This window comes from Erpetoichthys calabaricus, chromosome 3 (assembly GCF_900747795.2).
Source record: "Erpetoichthys calabaricus chromosome 3, fErpCal1.3, whole genome shotgun sequence".
Taxonomy (NCBI): Eukaryota; Metazoa; Chordata; class Cladistia; order Polypteriformes; family Polypteridae; genus Erpetoichthys; species Erpetoichthys calabaricus.
Window position 1 is genome coordinate 74,529,853 of NC_041396.2, and position 20,315 is coordinate 74,550,167.

The 20,315-nt window shown below is 36.3% G+C and overlaps 1 protein-coding gene across 1 annotated transcript in view; it reads right to left on the bottom strand.

Annotated features, from left to right (window-relative positions):
* The window catches only part of sccpdha.1 (saccharopine dehydrogenase a, tandem duplicate 1), a 49,231-nt gene that overhangs the window by 666 nt on the left and 28,250 nt on the right, over positions 1-20,315 (bottom strand). Inside the window, exons 5-11 of the mRNA XM_028796928.2 lie at positions 20,028-20,077; positions 19,558-19,688; positions 13,194-13,311; positions 2,515-2,634; positions 2,097-2,153; positions 637-748; positions 72-153 (exon numbers count right to left, since the gene is read on the bottom strand). Of these exons, the coding sequence (XP_028652761.1) occupies positions 72-153; positions 637-748; positions 2,097-2,153; positions 2,515-2,634; positions 13,194-13,311; positions 19,558-19,688; positions 20,028-20,077 (670 nt within the window). The remainder of the gene's footprint in view (positions 1-71; positions 154-636; positions 749-2,096; positions 2,154-2,514; positions 2,635-13,193; positions 13,312-19,557; positions 19,689-20,027; positions 20,078-20,315) is intronic.

Sequence of the window (20,315 nt, forward strand, 5' to 3'; positions counted from 1 at the left end):
ACAACTATGAAATTAAAAAAAATATATAAAATTTCTGTATAAGCATGTTTTGTAATATTATACATACTTACTTTTTCGGTATAGATTGTGGCTCATTCAGCAATGTTATTGCAGCTTGAACCATGGCTATTGGAGTAGCAATGTAGCCTGGTTCTATAAAATTCAACAAGATAAATTGAGAGAGAGAGAGTTAAATTATATTTTGAAATAGTGACTAAAATGTATGTCATAGAATACATTGCTTGTTACAGACCTATACGTTTATTAAAATTTCACTTTGTGTTGATCTATGGGCTGAAATCAAGGCAAATGGGCCATATTTGAAGGGTTTGGAGACACCTTGTTTGCCTAAATGTGCACAGCCTTTAACAGGAATTTCTCAATCATGCGATCCTGAGTGGTTGCACAATGCAAAGATAACTATGGTCTAGTTACATCAACAAAAGCTGACACTCCAGTAAGTATTACTTGAAATGCCAAATTCTCTCTCTGAAAGGCTAGCACACAAGATTTTGATAATTGCATACAAAGTTTGGCATTTAACTTAAGTCCACTCTTTCCAGTCTGTGGTGCAGATCCTCTGACAGATTTACAGCAGTCTTTCACATTGATTAACATTAAAAGTAGCAATGTTACCTGGTCCTTTCACTTGAGTAACAATTTTCATATTGGGTTTGTCTTGATCTGGATCTTTGTCTTTACTATATCCTTCACCAAAAAATGTCATACTAAATGATGAGCCTTCCATCTGAAAAAAGATCATGTATGATTAAATATAGTAAACAAGGGTAGTCCATATTCTATACATGGGTTACGTTTTCAAGTGAATCACCAGCATATTACAGTGTTAATTCAACTAAATTGTTGACTTTAACTGCTCATAGACTACATTGTAATGAAACAATTTATGGTGACTCACCAATAGGCATTTCCAATCCTAGAACTTGAATGCATGTTATAGTTAAATAAGAATGCAAAAAGGCAGAAGAACAGACCATGCAATCCAAAAAAAAAAAAAATCACTTCCAATGCAACAACTGTCTCCAAACTCTAGGTACTCCTTTCAACTACAATAGTCTAATCAGTTTGACCTTCACTTAAAATTGCTGTATCCCACTTGTAATAAGGAACACTGCAAACAATTTGTGCATTATGCATAACTTCTTTTCTTTGTAGTTTATACAGCATGTTGTAGACTGAATATCCCAGTAGCCTTTTTAAATACTGTCTGGCTACATTTTAATGAAGCATAGTTTGTAGCTCCACACCCAAAATATTATGAAACTTTAGCAAATCTGTTTACTTCCTTGCCATTTATTTATCCTATTCTGAACGCTGTCTAGGTTGATCAGCAGTGATTTTGACAACTCAAAGATATCACATGATTGGAAACTGATGAATCAGGCTAAACTAGTTCATTCCAACTCAGGGTCACAGTGGCTACAGCAAAAAAAAAAAAAAGGCAAGAACCAATCCTGAATGGAATGCTAGGTCATCACTGAGAGCACATATGATATGAAAAATATTCAGGAAGTAGGATAAACACCAGATCACCTGAAGGTAAATCTATACAGACACTGGGATAGGATTTAAAAAAAAAAAAAAAAAAACCTGTGAGCACCATGCCAGTCATCTAAATTTAAGGTTATCTGTAAATTATATTTATTTGTAATACTGTACAGAATATTTGAATGGCAGATCCAAATTTTGCCTTTAGCCAAGTGAAAAATAAACATTTGCACCAAACCCATTTCTTTGCTTTAACCAGTAACTCAGTCTTTAAAATACTATCTCACAAATGTCTACCCCTGGCAGTCTGTTGACTGTTTACTTGTAAAGTACCTTACCATTATTTTCCCTGCTTGTTCATAAACCACTATTATACTAGTGAAATGTGTTTAGCTTTACTTAAATCCAGGTTCACCTTCTAGCAGAAAACTGAATGTCTGCTCCTGTATCTTGTCTTTTAGAATTAAGTTATTTGCCCACGGGGAAAAAAACCTAATAACTATTCTGTAATGCACCTTTCAGTTCAGTAAATAAATGCAAATTCAATCACATGGAAAGATAATACATGAAAAATGTCAATTTCTCACCTGCTCTCTTGTGGGGCCTTCTTTTGTGAAATAACCGAAAGAGAACCATTTTGGGTACTGTAAATTAAAAGGGAAAACTGAGAATGTGGCCTTTAATATTGCAAAAAGTAGCCTTTTATTCAAATTTTCTACTATTTACTAAATGACTTATTTTATGAAAGTAAAGAGGTTGTCCATTATGTTTTTTCCCCATATAGCAAATGTCATGCATTCCAGGCAGTTTTCACAACAAATACGCATAGTATTTCAGACTGTGACTATACACCTCACAATCTGTTGCTAATGTACTTTTGCCAGGTTGAATAGCAGTAAAGGGCCTGCGAGCATGATTCCTCTTCCCCATATGATGTCATCAGCCTTCAGTTTATTTTTATTATTTGGTTTATTATTTTTTTCCTTTTTAAAAAACACACATTACCTTAATCAAAAGATTTCTTCCAAAGCTGAATTTGACAAACATCCAAAACAGCAAGCCTGCAAACATTAGCTTGATAACAGAGCAGATTCCACCAACAGCTGCAAATGCTCCATACTGAACCTGTGGGACAAAACATTTATATTAGGCCTACAACAATTTTCCTTTCCTCTTTTGGTATGAAACCCTATGCCAATGTTTGATCAATGCATTCCAAAACAAACACAAATGAAAAAGCACTCTGCCAACTGCACATAACTTCGAAGCTGAAAACGGTCTTAAAAAAAAAAAAAACACACAAAGTTAAGGATTAATCAAAATAATTACAGAAAATACATGTTATATATTTATTTAAAAAAGGAAAATATTGTTTAATATGTTGTTATTTGAAATAAAAAGAAATTAATACTTTTTCAGCAGTAACCTACAGCAAGTAGCTTGCATAGACATTGAGACTCCAGCCTTAAAATGTTATTGTGTAGATTTAAGGACACAAGTTGAATGAAAGACAGGACTAAAAATGTGTTCCTTTACTGAACACACTTCTTTCCAGTATTGGATTGGAAGAGTGCCATAGCCATTTATTGCTGCATCTGACAAAAGCAACCAATCTTGACATCTTCAGAATGTGGTAGGAAGCAAGAATACCTGAAGAAAACATGGAATCTCAGCACAATCACTGAGAAGGACCTAAATTGGAGACTGTTGGGCAGCAAATTAACACTGCTCACAGCAGTGCCACCATTTCACAAAAATGCTTAACATTATGTCCTGCCTTTGTATGTTTGAAAAAGTGGGAATCATATTCTGACCACAAAACCATTTTCCACATCATGCCTTTGCTTTCTGGCAAATCCCAGATATGTTTTTTCTGATGGTTCATTTTGAGTAATGTCTTCTTTTGTGCCATACTCCTGTATAAGAGTGTTACACCGAAGCTCGTTAGGGTCAAATGGTACAACTTTCCTCAAGTTCAACGGTTCCCAACTTTTTCTATGCCCCGCAACAGTAGATGGATTTATGTTTGCACCCCGTACAAAAGTAATACCACATTTGAAGATGAAGTCAAAAGTCTAATTTTTGAACCACATACAGTACTATGAGTGAACAAATCGAATAAAAAAAATAAAGTGTTATAAATAAAATCTGTACATAAAATTTAAATATAAACTAAGCAATTTGCCTTTATAAATCTCAATAATCTTGTACATGTGTTTCCTCATGTGGAAGAAAATAAGTCACAATATTTTTAATTTAACAAAAAATAAAGCATCAAACGCTGCAAAGAAATGACACCTAATCAATGATTAAGGAGCTTGGGGAACTATAGACCCCCGCAAAGCAACAGTGCTGACGCACAGCTAAGAAATTTAAACACTGTCAACGAGTTTTGTCCCCCAAAAACACCTGCACTGCAGTTCAAAAATAGATGTACCACACAGTTAAAATTGCTGAGCTACTTGCAGGATTGCCACTAGTAGAGATGGGCTGAATGTATGCGGCGCGTGTTGCATCCAATTCAGTTTACTTTATTCCCCTATGGCAAAAATGTCAATTAAATCCTCAAAATCATCGACATTTAATGATCAGGGCCCGTACAGAAATCCATACTAGATCTCTACCTTCTCTACAGATCTTTGCATGGTCCAAATTCCATTCTCTTTATATATTAAAAAAGATTCACCTTAACAAATCTTTTGCCCGCAGCAAAGAACCCACAAGAATGCACATTTCTATGTCTCAAATCACATGTGACAACTGCACGTGCAATGCTGGATTGTTTTCATATCATTGAACAGAAGCCCTAACTAATAAATGATCTACAAATGATGGTACACTGCAAGACAACAACTGCACCACGATAAAGTCAGACAACACACCTCACTTAATTATAGTGAATTGTGAGCAATCGCAAACATAGCATTCCTCATTGTCGCAGCCACTGGGGGTGCAGGAAACTCAGATTGGGAACCCCTGCTCTAGTTTCAACTACCAAACTGTGGTCTATCTGTGGCTATTCACACAGTCTCCTTTGCTTGCACAGATTTGGATGTCTTCATTTTCAAAGCTTCCTTCAAAAACACAACAGAACTTAACTCTGTTTAAACAGTGCACTATTTAAATAGAGGAAACTCTGTTGTAAAGAAACCGTGTTTTGTGATTGTGCCATGCAACGTTTATCAATTTTACACACAGTGATTCCAAAGTGTTTTGCACTTATTTTTAGGATAAACTCACGTACAAAATAACATGCAAATTGTAAGATGGTCAGGATTATGTACAGCTTGTAAATTGCTCTAAAAATAGATAAAATTTTATATATAACCAAACACATAAACCACCACACACACACACACCTTAAGTCTCTGAAATTAGGTCTATTGATCTTCTTAGTCTTGAATATGCTATCTACAATTGTTGATGAGTAAAGAATTTGTACATTAGATCAATTCCTGCTTTTCCTAGTGACTTAGCTTTTGTTTCTTATTGTGAAACAATTTTACAGGAAAATGTACTCTTTTGAATTGAAACTGGTAATCATTAGGAATAATGTGATGTTTGAGGATATAATATTAGATATTCATGGTTTTCATTTCTTTACGACGTTCACTGAAGTACAGTTATTTCTTTTCATGTTTTTCATCAGTTGTATGTGGTCCCCCTTTAAAGTCAGCAGATGTGAATGTATATGAAAAGCAGTGCTTGAAGTGGATATACACAAGTGCTGGTATTTATGGGTTATACCGATATATTAACGTGAAGAGCGAGGTGCGCTGAGCATTTCCCCATTAAAAATGAAAATGCCACTGTCTAAGACAGTTTCTCCCTTGCAATTTCTGTTACTGGACTCGAGCCTGGTTGAACTGGTGCCCAGTACAAACCGGAGCTACCATAAAAGTATTGTAGCTAATGTAGATAACTACAAAATAAGAAGACAGACACTATGTTACTGTACTGTTTAGCTCTGTTCATACTTTTATAATTATGAACAATTAAACGATCCAAGCAAATGCACTTAACTAAAGTTATTCTTTAATAATAGTTAAAATATGTTAATCTATTATATGTCTATAGCAGTAGCACATTTTCTTTCAAATATATAAGAACAGTAATAGATATACAAATAACACTGGCCACTATCAATTAACAGATTCTGTAAATACCACCATCTTCTCCTCTAACCTCTACACATGGGGTAACATTCAGGTGCGTTCATTAACTAAGCTAACTGATGTGAAATTTGGAGCATTTAACATTTTTTACTTCATCTAAATATCAGAGATTAGTTTTGTAACAACGAATTATACTCAAAAGTAATAGTGATAATTGAATGCAAATCCATATATGTTAGTAGACTACATTAAAGATATGTTTAACAGCACTACAATACAAAAAAAGTGCACAAATAGGGTTTTGGTGGCTCATTACCTTTCATACACATGCCACTTTAATTTTAGAAATGTGAAAATGTGTGTTAGTGGTGTAGGATCTGTGACTAACTGTTGTTCAGTTTTCTTAAAACATGACATTTTTGAACATATACCCAAAATAATAGTATCCAATAATCAGCATTTGAAAAATATCTATTATTACAAAATGACCAATACTAGCATAAAATCAGTATCAATATTAACCTATGAAAGGAGAAAGGAACTGAAATAATTCCCCATCTAGCTACTAATATTAGTTTAACCAAAGAAAATCATTAAAAATATACAAATAACTAAGAACTTGGAAAGTAACTGACTTCTTATAGAACAGGAATACAAATTGTGAACAATGGGCAAGAAAATCACAGGCTTGCCGCGATTGTTTGTATCTGGGACTGAAAGATCTGTATCTTACGCCACTGAAGCATCCCACTTCCCAACCCCTCTGTCTATTTTTAAATCTGTCCTATGGTTTGTATCAGTTAGGGTAGCTGAGCCTTTCCAGTGATATTATTTAGTTCAATCACCTTTTAGCTGAAGGTTGATAAAGTTCACCTTTTAGCTGAAGGTTGATAAAGTTGTTTTTACAATTATAATCTGCAGACAATACTGTTTAATCAATTCAGTTTTACAAAGCTTACGTCCCCTTCCATTTATTTACAGAGAAGTGGCCTTCTTGCATTCTGACGTTTAAAGAAGATGCTGCTATGTGAGCTTTTTGAACACATGCGCCCTGCCCGGTGTTACTCACTCATTTGCATTGGGCATCAGAGTGGCTGTCATGCAAATAAGGGAGGAAAATGTACAAAATACACAAGTTTAAGCCACCACACTCAAGGTAAAATTGAAACAGTAATATAATTCCTAGTTGAAGTCACACATAATGGTTCTCTGTTTTAAGATATACCCGTTTGCAAATTCTCCAGTGCTTTTCAATTGGAAATTTTAAGATGTTAAAACTTTGTACAGTGTGATCTGTTTGAGATATCGGAACAAAAATTGAACAGTCTCGACAAATTTCTTTGAAGACTAAAGCTTGGTATATCTCAACAAAACTGGTACATGGAGGGCCCAAGTTGTTTCATGTAGATGGGCAGATTATATGCATTATAAACCTAAGAACAGCTAAACCTAGCTTTCATATAATAAATACCCTTCCATGAGTTGACATTCTATTATCACTTCTGGAAAGAAAAAAAAAAATTTTAGGTGCTCTGAATTTTACGAGGGCAAAAAGAAGACAAAGAAACATAACATTGTTTTTTAAAATTACTTATCAAGAATTCATAATAGATCAGAATGCAACAGCACATTTGATCTTGCATTGGGAGAGTGCATTCTTTTGATAAACACTATCATTATAAACCATTACAACTAAAATAATCCGTCATTGTCATAACTTGCTTCATCAATGAAACTTTACTGTATAACCTATGTCACTTTTCCTGCTTATTTGTCAGAAATCAATGCATGTTCCTTCCACTATTTTGACAGGTAGGTACAGTTTCACCAGGCTACTGTATATACTTTCTCCCATTCCACTATGTCGCTCTCCCTAAGGAGCTCATATGCTCTTCAGCTTCTTAACCTGTCTCCTATATATAAAAAAAAGACTATTTTTCCAGCAAACTAAAACAGTTATCCTTTCAGTTGTAAATGAATTTGAAATTACATAATAAAATTGTGTGGGGGAAATTGTATTGTGAATTACCTGAAGCATCCATTAAATTCTGAGGACACCTTGCCACAATACATCTGAAAAAAGATTAGATGCTTAATAATTACATCCATCAATTCAGAGATGCACCCATTTCAGCATGCACCGGGCGCGAAGCAGAAACAGTCCCAGGGCGGGTCATTTTAGCATCACCAAATCCCCAAACGTTCATGTCTTTGGAAGAAAACAGGAGCACATTGAGGAAACCCATCAGGAAAACATGCAAACTCGAGGAAGGGAACACCAGGGATGTGACTCAATACGAGGCAGCAGCGCTACCACTCCACATCCATGTCTCCCTCACATGTGTAATTATTAACAAAATTCATTATTTAAATTAAGGTAATGATTTACCTGTAAAATATAATATACACGGGCGGCACGGTGGCGTAGTGGGTAGCACTGCTGCCTCGCAGTTGGGAGATGGGGACCTGGGTTCACTTCCCGGGTCCTCCCTGCGTGGAGTTTGCATGCTCTCCCCGTGTCTGCGTGGGTTTCCTCTGGGCGCTTCGGTTTCCTCCCACAGTCCAAAGACATGCAGGTTAGGTGGATTGGCGATTCTAAATTGGCCCTAGTGTGTGCTTGGTGTTTGTGTGTGTCTTGCGGTGGGTTGGCACCCTGCCCAGGATTGGTTCCCTGCCTTGTGCCCTGTGTTGGCTGGGATTGGCACCAGCAGACCTCCGTGACCCTGTGTTCGGATTCAGCGGGTTGGAAAATGGATGGATGGATGGATGGAGATAATATACACACTTCAATGTATTTCATCATGAAATGAAAGTATAAATCTAAGGATTCTAAATGTGCAGAGAGCTGGAATATCATATGTTTAATGTGTTCTGTGTGGCGATTGCTGCTTGCCACTGCTATCAGTTCAGGAGTAAGCCCCAGAAGTGATTACGTTTACAACAGTCTTCTTTAATGATAAAATAAACTATGAGATTAAAGTGGACATTTTGAGATTAAAGCTGAAATTTCCACTTACATTCCAATACTGTTGTGAAGGTGCAAAAGACAGCACAGAACATGGTATGAGAGACCTTTAAAATGTATTGTGTCATTATGTTGGGGAATATGTGACGCTTGAGTATAAAAGTACCACGAATGCATTTGTATGCTGGCATTTTGCTTCACCACGTCAAACCATTCATCAAACATCGAAGCACACAACAATCCTGTAGGTTCTCCAAAGCAGCTTTCCGTCACATGTTCATTAAAAAAAAAAAAAAAAAAAAAGAAAGAGACTCCGACATCACGTTCCGACTTGATCACACTGCACTTCCTGACTTTTTGCTGGCACTGCAACTTGTGCATGCATTTCGTTAATTTCTGAGGACTTGCTCAGAGGACGCGTCAAATGAACACTGGGAATGTGCAACAGCCATGATCCATGTGCATACTCATTCTGAGTGTAAATTATAAATCATCTCTAAGAATACCAGTAGTCAACTGCAAAAAAAACAGCACTTGTTAACCATTGAGCTTTGCATCTTTCTTAAACTTTACTGAAACCCCCCCCCCCCCCATTTACAATGTGATTACATCTTTTTACCCGTCAAAAACACCACCCCATCTTCATTTATCCATCAGTGCCGTGCATGCAAGTTAGCATATAAATATACATAATAATAATTTTAAAAAAAAAAGAGAAGTTCTGTGTAACTGGACAAAAACGGTAAGAAGCTACTTTAAGGAATTCAGACCTTTAAATTAAACACACACTGCTCGAGTTTGGAGGGAAAGCTTGTTTAAAATGCAGCAGCTTACACTTTCAATTGCTGCTTAGTAAAGAATTTTTTAAAGATTTATACTGTGTTTATTATTTGTTTCTGTGTTTCATACACCATAAGTTTTGGTTTAAAAAAAAAAAAAAAAAAAAAAAAACTGGGAAGGGGGACAATATACAAGTCCATGAATATTTACATTTAAGCAGTGTTTAATTGCCAATATCAATTAATTGACTGTGTGAGAATACAGATTTGTTTGTTGTTGGAAAAAACGGTGAAAACTACTGTTCTTAATTAAGCCTTATATCAGATAGGTACATTACAAAAAAAACTAAATATGAAAACTTGAAATTATGAGAAGCATCTTATTTTCTTTAACGCCCTATGTTTAATAAAATATGTTCAGAAATATGTATCCCTTAGTTACACTATATATTTTAAGGAAATTTTATTTTAGTATTTTATGGTCACTGAACAATAAGCCTACAGAATTTCATTTTCTTAATAAAAAATGATCAGTTAACACCTGTGGTCTATAGTTTAAATTATAAAAATACACTTTAATATATGACATAAAACTTCTATTTTCTGGTTATGCAGGAGATTAGTAAAAATATATTTTAAAGGGATGAAAAAAAGGAATTGGTATCGGAATCGGCCAATCAAGTAAAATGAAATTGGTGATCAGTAAAAACCCTGATAGGAGCATCCCTAGTTCAAGCCCAAGGTCCCCTATTCCATATGTCCCTTTCTGCTTTTAAGATCATATCTGTTAGAACACAGTAGAACCCACTCTTTGATTTTCCATAACTGAGCCCGCATATGATAAAGTACATACATTTTCTCTGACTGTGACAGTTTTACAGTTCAACGTGGGCAGTAGAAAATGACAAAGCCCTATAGGAGTATATTTTAAACACAACATTTAAAGCCACAATTGTAAACTCATTGTCTTGGCCATGGATATGTTGGATACTGTAGAGATTAAGGCTATAAAATCCCAAACCTTAAAATATACCCGTGGAGTCATCATAAATTTGCCTACTACCTATTTCTGCGCAAAGAAACAGTGAGGCTGAAAACAGCTAATAATTCTAAGCCTACATAAAGCAAGACATCTGTTAACATCTTTTCCCCAAACAGCAAAATCTTGGGGAACAAACACAGCTGAACACTTGTCAGAAAGTCCTTTGTCAGGTTGAATTTGAACCTCTAATGGCAGAATATTAAAAATCACTTGTGGCGCCTTTCCTACATATTTCCGGGTGAAAGTTCAGGCTTCGCACGTCTTTCGTCCCTTTGTTTGCTTGCTGCACGTTGTGGGAATAGTTTGTCCTTTTCTCTTATCACTTGAGCCATGCTGTGCGTCCTTGCGGAAAAGTAAGTTTATCATAGATAATTTGATATAAAGAGGTTCAAATGTTTGTTAAACTTACACGTTCAGAGTGTTAAAATGTGTATTTGTACGTAACGTTGTAACTTAGTGTATGTATTTAATTTGTTTACAGACCACAGCCACAGGAATTAAAGTACTTTCAGACTTCAGATTGTGCTTGCAATTAATCTTTACCTCGATATTGGAAAGGGGAGTTTACAAACAAAGTTGTACCACCGTGGAGTTAATAGCGACACCTCCCGTGACCAGACATCTGATCGTGTCTAAGGTCGTTTGGACTTTATCTCACCCGCATCTATTACACCAGCCTGTTGTACCGAGATCAGTTCTCATTTTTAACACTAACACACCCAAGTGTATTCATTTAATCTGGCATGCCATGGTTCAAAAAAAAAAAAAAAAAAAAACAAAAAGTGCTGCTTATGTCAGCAGACATTTACAAAAGTAAATGTTATGATAAGAAAGCAGAAAAGTAAAATTGTGTAATAGAGAAAAATGAATTCTCCTATTTTGCATTACCGCAGTATTGGGCTACTTCAGCCATTTGTTGTCTGCAAATTATCAATCCAAATTTAACTAGAATATAGCAAAGAACATTTTATAAAATAGTTTATATTCAGTATGTGGTTTTCTTTTTGCTTGTTTTTCCCCATAAATTACTAAAATTAAAATCTATATAAAATTAAAACATAAAATATAAATGTTTATGTGAAATAAAAACTAACATAAAACTACAAATATATTATGAAGACTAACTTAAACTAAACTGAACTTCCAAGGATGTTCAGAAACACAAAAGTAAGTAAAAAAAACACATTTTTTTTCCTTTTTTGTCTCATTTCTCAGAGGTTCTTTCCTATAAAAATATTTAACCATATATTGAGAGGTAATACAAACAATCTTCGTAACTAAGGCAAACTCACATTCTAACCACTCTCAGTCACACTCACACATGGAAACTTCATTAACATTACTATTTCACATATACACTAAAACAGTACTATGAAATAAGAGCTCGCCTTGGTGAACCTCCAAACCAGAAAAGCTTGCATGTGATGAATACACACACCCAGACTAAACTGCCACTATTATTTATACTAGAAAAATGACATTTGAACTGGGCCAGACCAAGATTCTATGGCGTCTCTGGGCATAAGTCTCCCTCTCTCTCACATACACACAACATGCACACAGTTACAAAAACATGAGCTACTTCAGGCAGCTTTTGTATTGTGGTTGCATTTCTAGTCTTTGTATTTCTTTTAGTGCATCCAGTAAATGAGGAAGGAATCTACACGAAAATCGGGCACTGTCAGCTTGAGTACATCAAGTGCAACAGGTCTTAAGAGCCAATACTGCATTTCAGTTCCTCTTGACTAATAAGCAAGCAACTATGTTTATACTTGCTTAATAGCCGTGAACCACTTCTGGATGCATGTGAATGAGAACAAAATGGTTAAGATGTGAAAAAGAAAATCAACCACGATTTTATATTTCTTGAAGTCAATATAATTGGGTGTTCAAAGAAGAAAAAAAAAAAAAAAAAAAATTGAGGAACATTGCCCTACCGCTACAAATCTCTGGTAAAATGGCATGTAGGTGGCTTTAATACATTAGCTTAAATAATGCAGCCTACTAGAAATATAAAAGCTAATCAAAACATAGCTAAAAACAGAGATATAGTAAAATATAACATTCTTCACAGTGTCATATTGCAAGAGTACCAATGATCTCACCACGAAATCATACAGGTTTATTCAACACTGACCACGGTTTAATAAAAAAAAAAAAATTATATAAAATAATAAATAATGATGATGATGATGATACCACATAGACTATGTTTGCTTCCAATCAGCTATCTATATAAACTGTGTGTCACTGTGCACACAAAATTCCCAATTCCATAATGCATATTATATATAGAGACAGAAGTCCAGTGTTTCCAGCTTAGGTTTTTACTGCCATGCCCAGAGGTTACAAAATTGCCTGTATGGTTAATCCAACCCTGCAGTTCATCACAATCATAGTAGCCATACTCCAAACACCATCTCCTCCCCAAAAAATAAGGTCATCATTACATCATTACCATGTTACTAGAGCTACTTGTGAGTGGGACAGCTTACAGTGCTGCAAACACAGTTATGTAACAGGGCATACTTTTGGTTTAATTCAACCAATTCTGAAAGCTTCATATTATTAGTAAAATGATTCCAAGGTTTAAAACAGTGTTTTTGTCACAGTCGTATGATAAAATCTTGTAAAGCTGTTTTCTAAAATATAACCCGGTCACCTCATTAAAAAACAAACAATGCAATACCAACTTGACAAAAATCACTCTAGAAAGGAACATTAAGATTCCACATTCCAAGTTTAAGTTGGATACATTTGAGTATTTTATGTCCAAAACTCACTGGAGACTCTTGAAGCTCCTCATGTAAGTAGCGCTGAGTCCTTTTAACCACAGAAGGATCTGATCCCATGAAAGGAATAGCATATTTTTGAACTTCTTCACTGTAGAACACAGCACCTCTGCAGAAGAGAATATTTTAATACATTTTTAAACTTGTGCTTATCAAGCAGTTATAATTCATCCACAGGAATTTCTACCATAGCATAAAGAGTAATGGCTTCATACCACATTGCACTTTGAGGATTATTAATTGAGATGTTGTTCAACAAAAAAAAAAAACACAATTTGAGTCCAAGTTCATTTTTTTCTTTTTGTGTATGTCCCATGTTCCAGTCTACATTATTGTTTTACAGTTCCGGTTTCCTCTGCTGCAAAGATGTGTTCAAGAGTAGTATCCACTGTGGTCTTTATTAAAATTAGTTAAGCTCAAGTAAAATGCCTACCTGGAGTTATAGCTTTTAACACAGAGACTAAACTGGACTTTTCCAGCAATTAAGTACTTTACTCATTTAGACTGGACCTAATGATTCGTTTTTGGTATTAAAACAAGTTTAAAGTTAAATTGCGTCACACAGAATGTTGCAGAGAAGGTCAATTCCTCTGTATTGAAGCACTGCATTTGCTTATCCACATTACTAACCGAGAATGGTAAACCGGATGGACGCAGGGACATCCGGCAATGGGCCGTGGCCGCAAAAGACGTACTGCGCAGGCGCCCCACAAATCTCTCCCCCCCCCCCCCCCCGCAAGCAACGGGAACCGGATGGAATGCAACGTAAAATAAGAAATGAGGCATCGCGCACACAAAAAAGGAGTCAGACCACAGAAAAAAAGGAGTCAGACGCCGTTGCACACGAAACGGGACACACAAAGAGGAGGATTCAACAAGCCCCTAGCACACAAAAAAAAAGAAGCCGCGAGCACCACACAAAGCCCATTGGACACGAAACGGGACAGACTACGGCCATAGCACACGAAACGTACACAAAAATGACGATTCAGACCCTCGACCACAGTAACATAAATAACAAATGACACACAAAGCCCCATTTCTAAATCAACCGTCCGTATTAAACATACGTCATCTCAACACGTTCACACTATGCAGCATAGGTGGATCTCATTACAATAAGGCACTATTAACCGTTCAACCGCAGAAAAGGCTCCATATTAACAGTGAGTGCGATCCTCCTTATTACTTATCCATATTTATCACGCTCAAGAACAAAAGTCATAAATTCACGATCACGGGTACAAAACGATACGGCTCAGATAACGGGACCAAACACAATTCACACTATGCAGCATAGGTGGATCTCATTACAATGAGGCACTATTAACCATTCAACCGCAGAAAAGGCTCCATATTAACAGTGAGTGAGATCCTCCTTATTACTTATCCATATTTCTAACGCTGAAGAACAAACAATTCATGAATTCATGATCACGGGTACAAAACGGTACGGCTCGAGTAACAGGACCAAACACACGAACCCGCATGAAAAAAAACAATACACGTCGGCTCCAACGCACTTCTGAAACTCTGGAAGAAAAAATGTCTCGGCTCCAAAAACGCAAAGCTCAACTAACACAGTTACAGAAACGAACCCAAATGGACAGACACACTAAACGTGGACGCTTGCAGCGCGCGTCTCACAGTACTGCATTGAAACAGGCACGGGTTCAAAACGAAACACCTCCCGTCTCAGACATACAGAAACGGCAGCGAAGGGACAAAATAAATAAACGCAGACGTCTACACCGCGCATCTGGACTGCCGGAAAACGAGCACGCAAGGCTCCAGAAAGAGAAAGCTCAACTGACCGACATACAAAAACGGGCAAGGCTCAATACAAACAATGCACGCCGTAAACTACAACGGGCTTCTCACACAGCACAGGCAAATCGATTACACCTCCAAAACAACATGTCCCAAATAATTGACATACAACGACACGACTCTCAAACGGCACAAGCAAAAGATACACGTCACAGACATCAATGACAGACACCTGCTAAACCCTTGCGCCAGTTAGCTGACAACGCATTCAATAATGAGTCCACTATTCAGGAAAATTCATTGGGATTAATGAATGTCATTTACAATCATTGTCATTCACTTAACTTCCCTGAAGAAACAACTGGCAATACAAGTAATGAATTTACACGTTGTTATCAAAAGGGTCAAATTAGACTGCCTCCTTTACATTCATATCCCGAATATCTACAGAAGCTTCTAACTAACGATGTACCTGAAAGTGAAATCTTTATGAACTGCATTAGATCCTACAAATTGGTATCCACTATGAACATTAACAGTGGCACTGCACATGACATCTGTCTTGCAAAACTGTTAATTATTGATGAATGTACAATGGCATCCACTCACTTACTCAACACCATTCATAAACTTCTACAAACATTTATGAATAATAATATTCCCTTTGGAGGAAAGGTACTTTTATTAGGAGGAGATTTTAGACAGTGCTTAGCTATTGTTCCACATTCCATGCGCTCAGCTATTGTTCAGTGCACCTTAAAATACGCAGACAATTGTCATTGCTTTCAAAAGATAGTTAGTACAAAACATGCGATGTCCAGATCCAGATCATAACAATTGGTTATTACAACTGGGAGATGGTACACTCACCAATACAGATAGACTTCACCCAGATATTATTACAATTCCTCAAGCCTTTATCTGCGACGACTTAGTTACAGACAGATTTGGAACAGCAATCTCATTAGACCAAATGCCCCTTTTAACACAACGCACTATATTATGTCCAAAAAATATTAATGTGGAAAACATAAATACACAAGTCATTCCATTACTTCCTGGAGAGACACAACTCTTTCTAAGCTCTGACAAACTTGACTCTGATCACGACAATAACCATCTTCACTGACCTTACAAGTTCTGACTTGGAATTACCTTTTACACTTAAACGGCGTGTACAAAGAAATTTTCCAATAAACCTTTACACTGTGCCACACACTTTATTGTTTGCTTTCTATTTGCATCATCTACACCTTCACACTATTCTATATCTCATTCATACATCACGCTCTTTGTCATTCCCAACACCAGGGGTTGACGAGCGAAGCGAGCAGGGGGCAGAGCCCCCAAGTTAGGTTCTAATTAATAGGAAGTCTAAACACTGCATATGTGCTGAATTTTTGACTTAAATACCGAAACAAATTCCAATCTTGTTAAATTATTTTATGTGTGCTGCCTTTATCCTTGGCAATATTTTGGAGGAGGCTTGGTAGCCATTTTGTACATACTTAACAAGAAAAAAAGTCTATGAACCCTTTGGAATTGCCTGTATTTCTATGTCACTCATGAAAATGTGGTCTGATCTTCAACTAGTTCATAATAGACAATCTACAGAAACTAATAAAAACAAAAAATTGTATTTTCTGTTCAGATTAAACGCTTTAAAACTTGCATTGTCCAAACTGAAAAAACACTGTGAACCATTTTTAAAAGCAAAACCTTCATTAAATGTTTCCCATGGCCGCTAACTAGTACAGCAGTTACTGTAGTAGACGTTTGAGACCAGTCCTCCTTACAAAACTGTTTCTGTTCATTGAGGTTTCTGGGACAGTTTGTATAAATTCCTAATTCCATGCCACACGAATCCCAACTGGGTTAAGATCTAGACTTTGAATTGGCCATTCCAGAGCACAATTTTTCTTCTCTTTAAACCATTCTGTTTTTCATTTAATCATGTGTTAGGGCATTGTCTTTTGCAACTTCTATTTAGGTTCAGATGACAGATGCTACCATGACATTCTTCTGTAAAACGTCTTGACATAATTTTGAATTCATAAGGCAGAAAACAGCCCCAAACCATAATGTTCCCTACAACCTGTTTAATGGTTAGGATGAGGTTTTGGTGTTGGGGCTAAGTGCATTTGTCCTCCAAAAACAACTCATTCTTGCTCAAGTTCAAATTTTGCTTCCTCTATTGACAATGCACTGACCCAGAAATGTTGTGAAAGATTCAGGTGATCTTTTGCAAAGTTGAGACATGGAGCAATGTTTTCTATTGAACGGCAGTGGTTTCCCCGGGCCATCAAAATTCCACCACCATCACTTTGCAGTTTCGGCAAGAAACAGGGGCCCCTGGGACAGTAGTTAAAAATGGAAGTCTTCAACCTCATGAAAACCAGCACACCAATTGGAGCATTCTCTTGTTGCACCTTAATAACAATGTCAAATTGGAAAAAAAACAAAAAAACCCACAACAAAACAAAAAAAATCCCATGAGCCTTAGTCCACAAGGAAAACTGCCCCATGGACAACCGAACAGCTGGCTTGACTAGCGCATTTAAAATAAAAATTTATACTGGAGTAAGTGAAGACTGACATGCAAGGCGGCATAACCTGTGTCAGCAGAAGACAAACACCAGGGAGAAGTACTGGTTTATTCTATGGAGTCCTTCCATGAACATAGCAGTTATCTTTCCATGGTGTACACTCTAAACGAAACTGGAAAAAGTACTAAATTTCCTCCATTGTACATAATTAATCTTACTGTGAACTGATGAACAGTCAGACATTAAGAAAAGCTTTTATAGTATTCCGTAGCTTTATCCATCTTTACAGTTCTTCTAAGGTCCTCTGATATTTCTTTTGACCAGGGAATAGTTCACATGGGCACACCACCAGTGATCAAACTTGGTATGCCTGTTTATAGGCATCTCCAAACCATGTCCAGTCTCATCTCACTAACATGACTCCAATTAGGCTTTGGAGAAGTCATGAGAATGTTTTAATAATTTGTTCTGTATGGACAAGTAGTATTAAGTTTGTGGGTTATAAGTTTAGGCAGATTGTAATTGTCAATAACAATTTTTATGAGTAACCAATGCAGAATCTGAACAATTTCAAAAGTTTCACTAATGTTTTCATGCAAATGGTTCTCCTAAAGTAATTGAAATTGAACTTTTGAGGCATAAATATTAAGACACAGGAATATAATTCTGTTTTAATACTATTAATTTACATATAGTACCTCCAAGACCACCAACTTCACTCTTAATTCAGGATGACAATACATTATCAATCCACATTACTAACCGAGAATGGTAAACCGGATGGACGCAGGGACATCCGGCAATGGGCCGTGGCCGCAAAAGACGTACTGCGCAGGCGCCCCACAAATCTCCCCCCCAGGAAGGATATTTGTGTTTTGTGATCTTTTTACACTCTTGTGTACCCATTTTGATTAACACTAGAGTTACCAAAGCCTATGAAACAAACACGTAAATCCGGCCCACCTTAAATCCCTTCGCACCTCTCCGTCAGTGTCTTTTGTCTTGTAAATGTGTCGATCAAGACAAGCAGCCTACTATTCCATCCCCCCACTGCCGCAGAACTGGCACAAAGTTCTCCCAGTACCTGCCTTGATTGATTATCTGGGTGAAGTGCTGGAGTTTTAGAATGGAAATAAAACTGTAGATCGTTATTTGGAACACATGCATTTCATGTGTGTTCCGATTCTACAATAAGCTGTGTAAACACATAGTTAAAACAAACTTTTTCATATTTCAGTAATAAATGACAATATGTACACATACACTATATAATGTGTAAAGCCTGAAGTCCAAAGATCAAATAAACACTTTTACAGCTTCCGTGGCGTTGTGGCAAGAATTGCTGACTTGTGATCAAGAGTCCCCCGGTTCGATCTGGACTCTCGTATATTTACCGTATTGAGTAGTGAGCTGCTCTTATTGTTAGTATTATACAATAAAAAACATACATTTGATTTGCATCTGTAACCGCCACTGAAAATTTATAGGACTTGTAAAAGTTAGCAGGTTTTATTTCCATTCTAAAATTCCAGCACTTCACTCCCAGATAATCAAACAATGCAGGAACTTGTAGAACTTTGTGCCCGTTCTGTGGTGGTGGGGGGGGGGATGGAATAGTAGGCTGCTTGCTGCTTGTCTTGATCGGCACATTTACAAGACAAAAGACGCTGACAGAGAGGTGCAAAGGGACATAAGGTGGGCCAGATTTACGAGTTTTTTTGTAGGCTTTGGTAATTCTAGTGTAAAAGCTGCCAATACGACTGAAAGAGGTGACCTTACTGGCACTTGAATACTTGACTGGACTCACCCTATGTTCTTTTCACCTGTTCACAGCCTATAATTTAATTTCTAAGGAAAAAGGCTCATAAAAAGATGGAAATCAAAGTGGGAGAAGGGGTATTCTTTCCCTTCTGCCAGTGAACCAAGAAAGAAATTCAAAACATGTGGCCTAAACAAGAGATTTTTTTTACATTTGAATGCACCTCTACATATTACACATAAAATGTCAAATTCATCTTATGAATACATTTTGAACCTACCTTCTTTTTATTTTTGAACCAACAACTGGAAGTGGTTTGTATCCAAATTTTCTTCTTAAGTTTTTCAAGTTATCTTGGTCAGAAAAACCATAAATAGCAGACTGCCAAGTTCCGTCATGAATACAACTACCCTTTAAATAAGAACACATTACAGGAGAATTATTAGCTTTTTTCTTGACAGGAAGCAAACCCTTTGATCATACAGGGAGCAAGAGCAAACAAAAAGTTACATAAAGATGAAAGTACATACAATACAAATAAACTGCAAATATACCTGGCTTGTAAAAGATAAGAGAGCATGAGGGAGCAGATTTATTCATTTTAATCTACAATACAATGTAGGAAGAGGGAATTTTTATTTACAAATAAAATGAAAATAAATGAAATTAGAAATACATTTCAAATAACAGACTTAATTCAGTTTACCACCATCACAAGAACAAAAAGAAAATAAAAAATTACCACCATACCTCAGGTCCACTGTTAACAGACAAGAAGCTTTCAACGGCTGTCAAAGTTCCTGAAAAAGAGATTTTGCATGTTATAATAATACAGGTCAAAATGAGAAAAACACTATGCATAAAACTATAACATTACAGAAATGTATAAAAATGCAACATAGTGAGAAGACTTAAAAGTAATATTTCTATAAATTAAGTAATTTATTTTCAAAAGTTCTTAGTATGATTTAAACCAGTTTTCTATATGGTCTTTCAAAGAATGAAGTATTAAAAACATACCAAATATAGAAAAGAAAA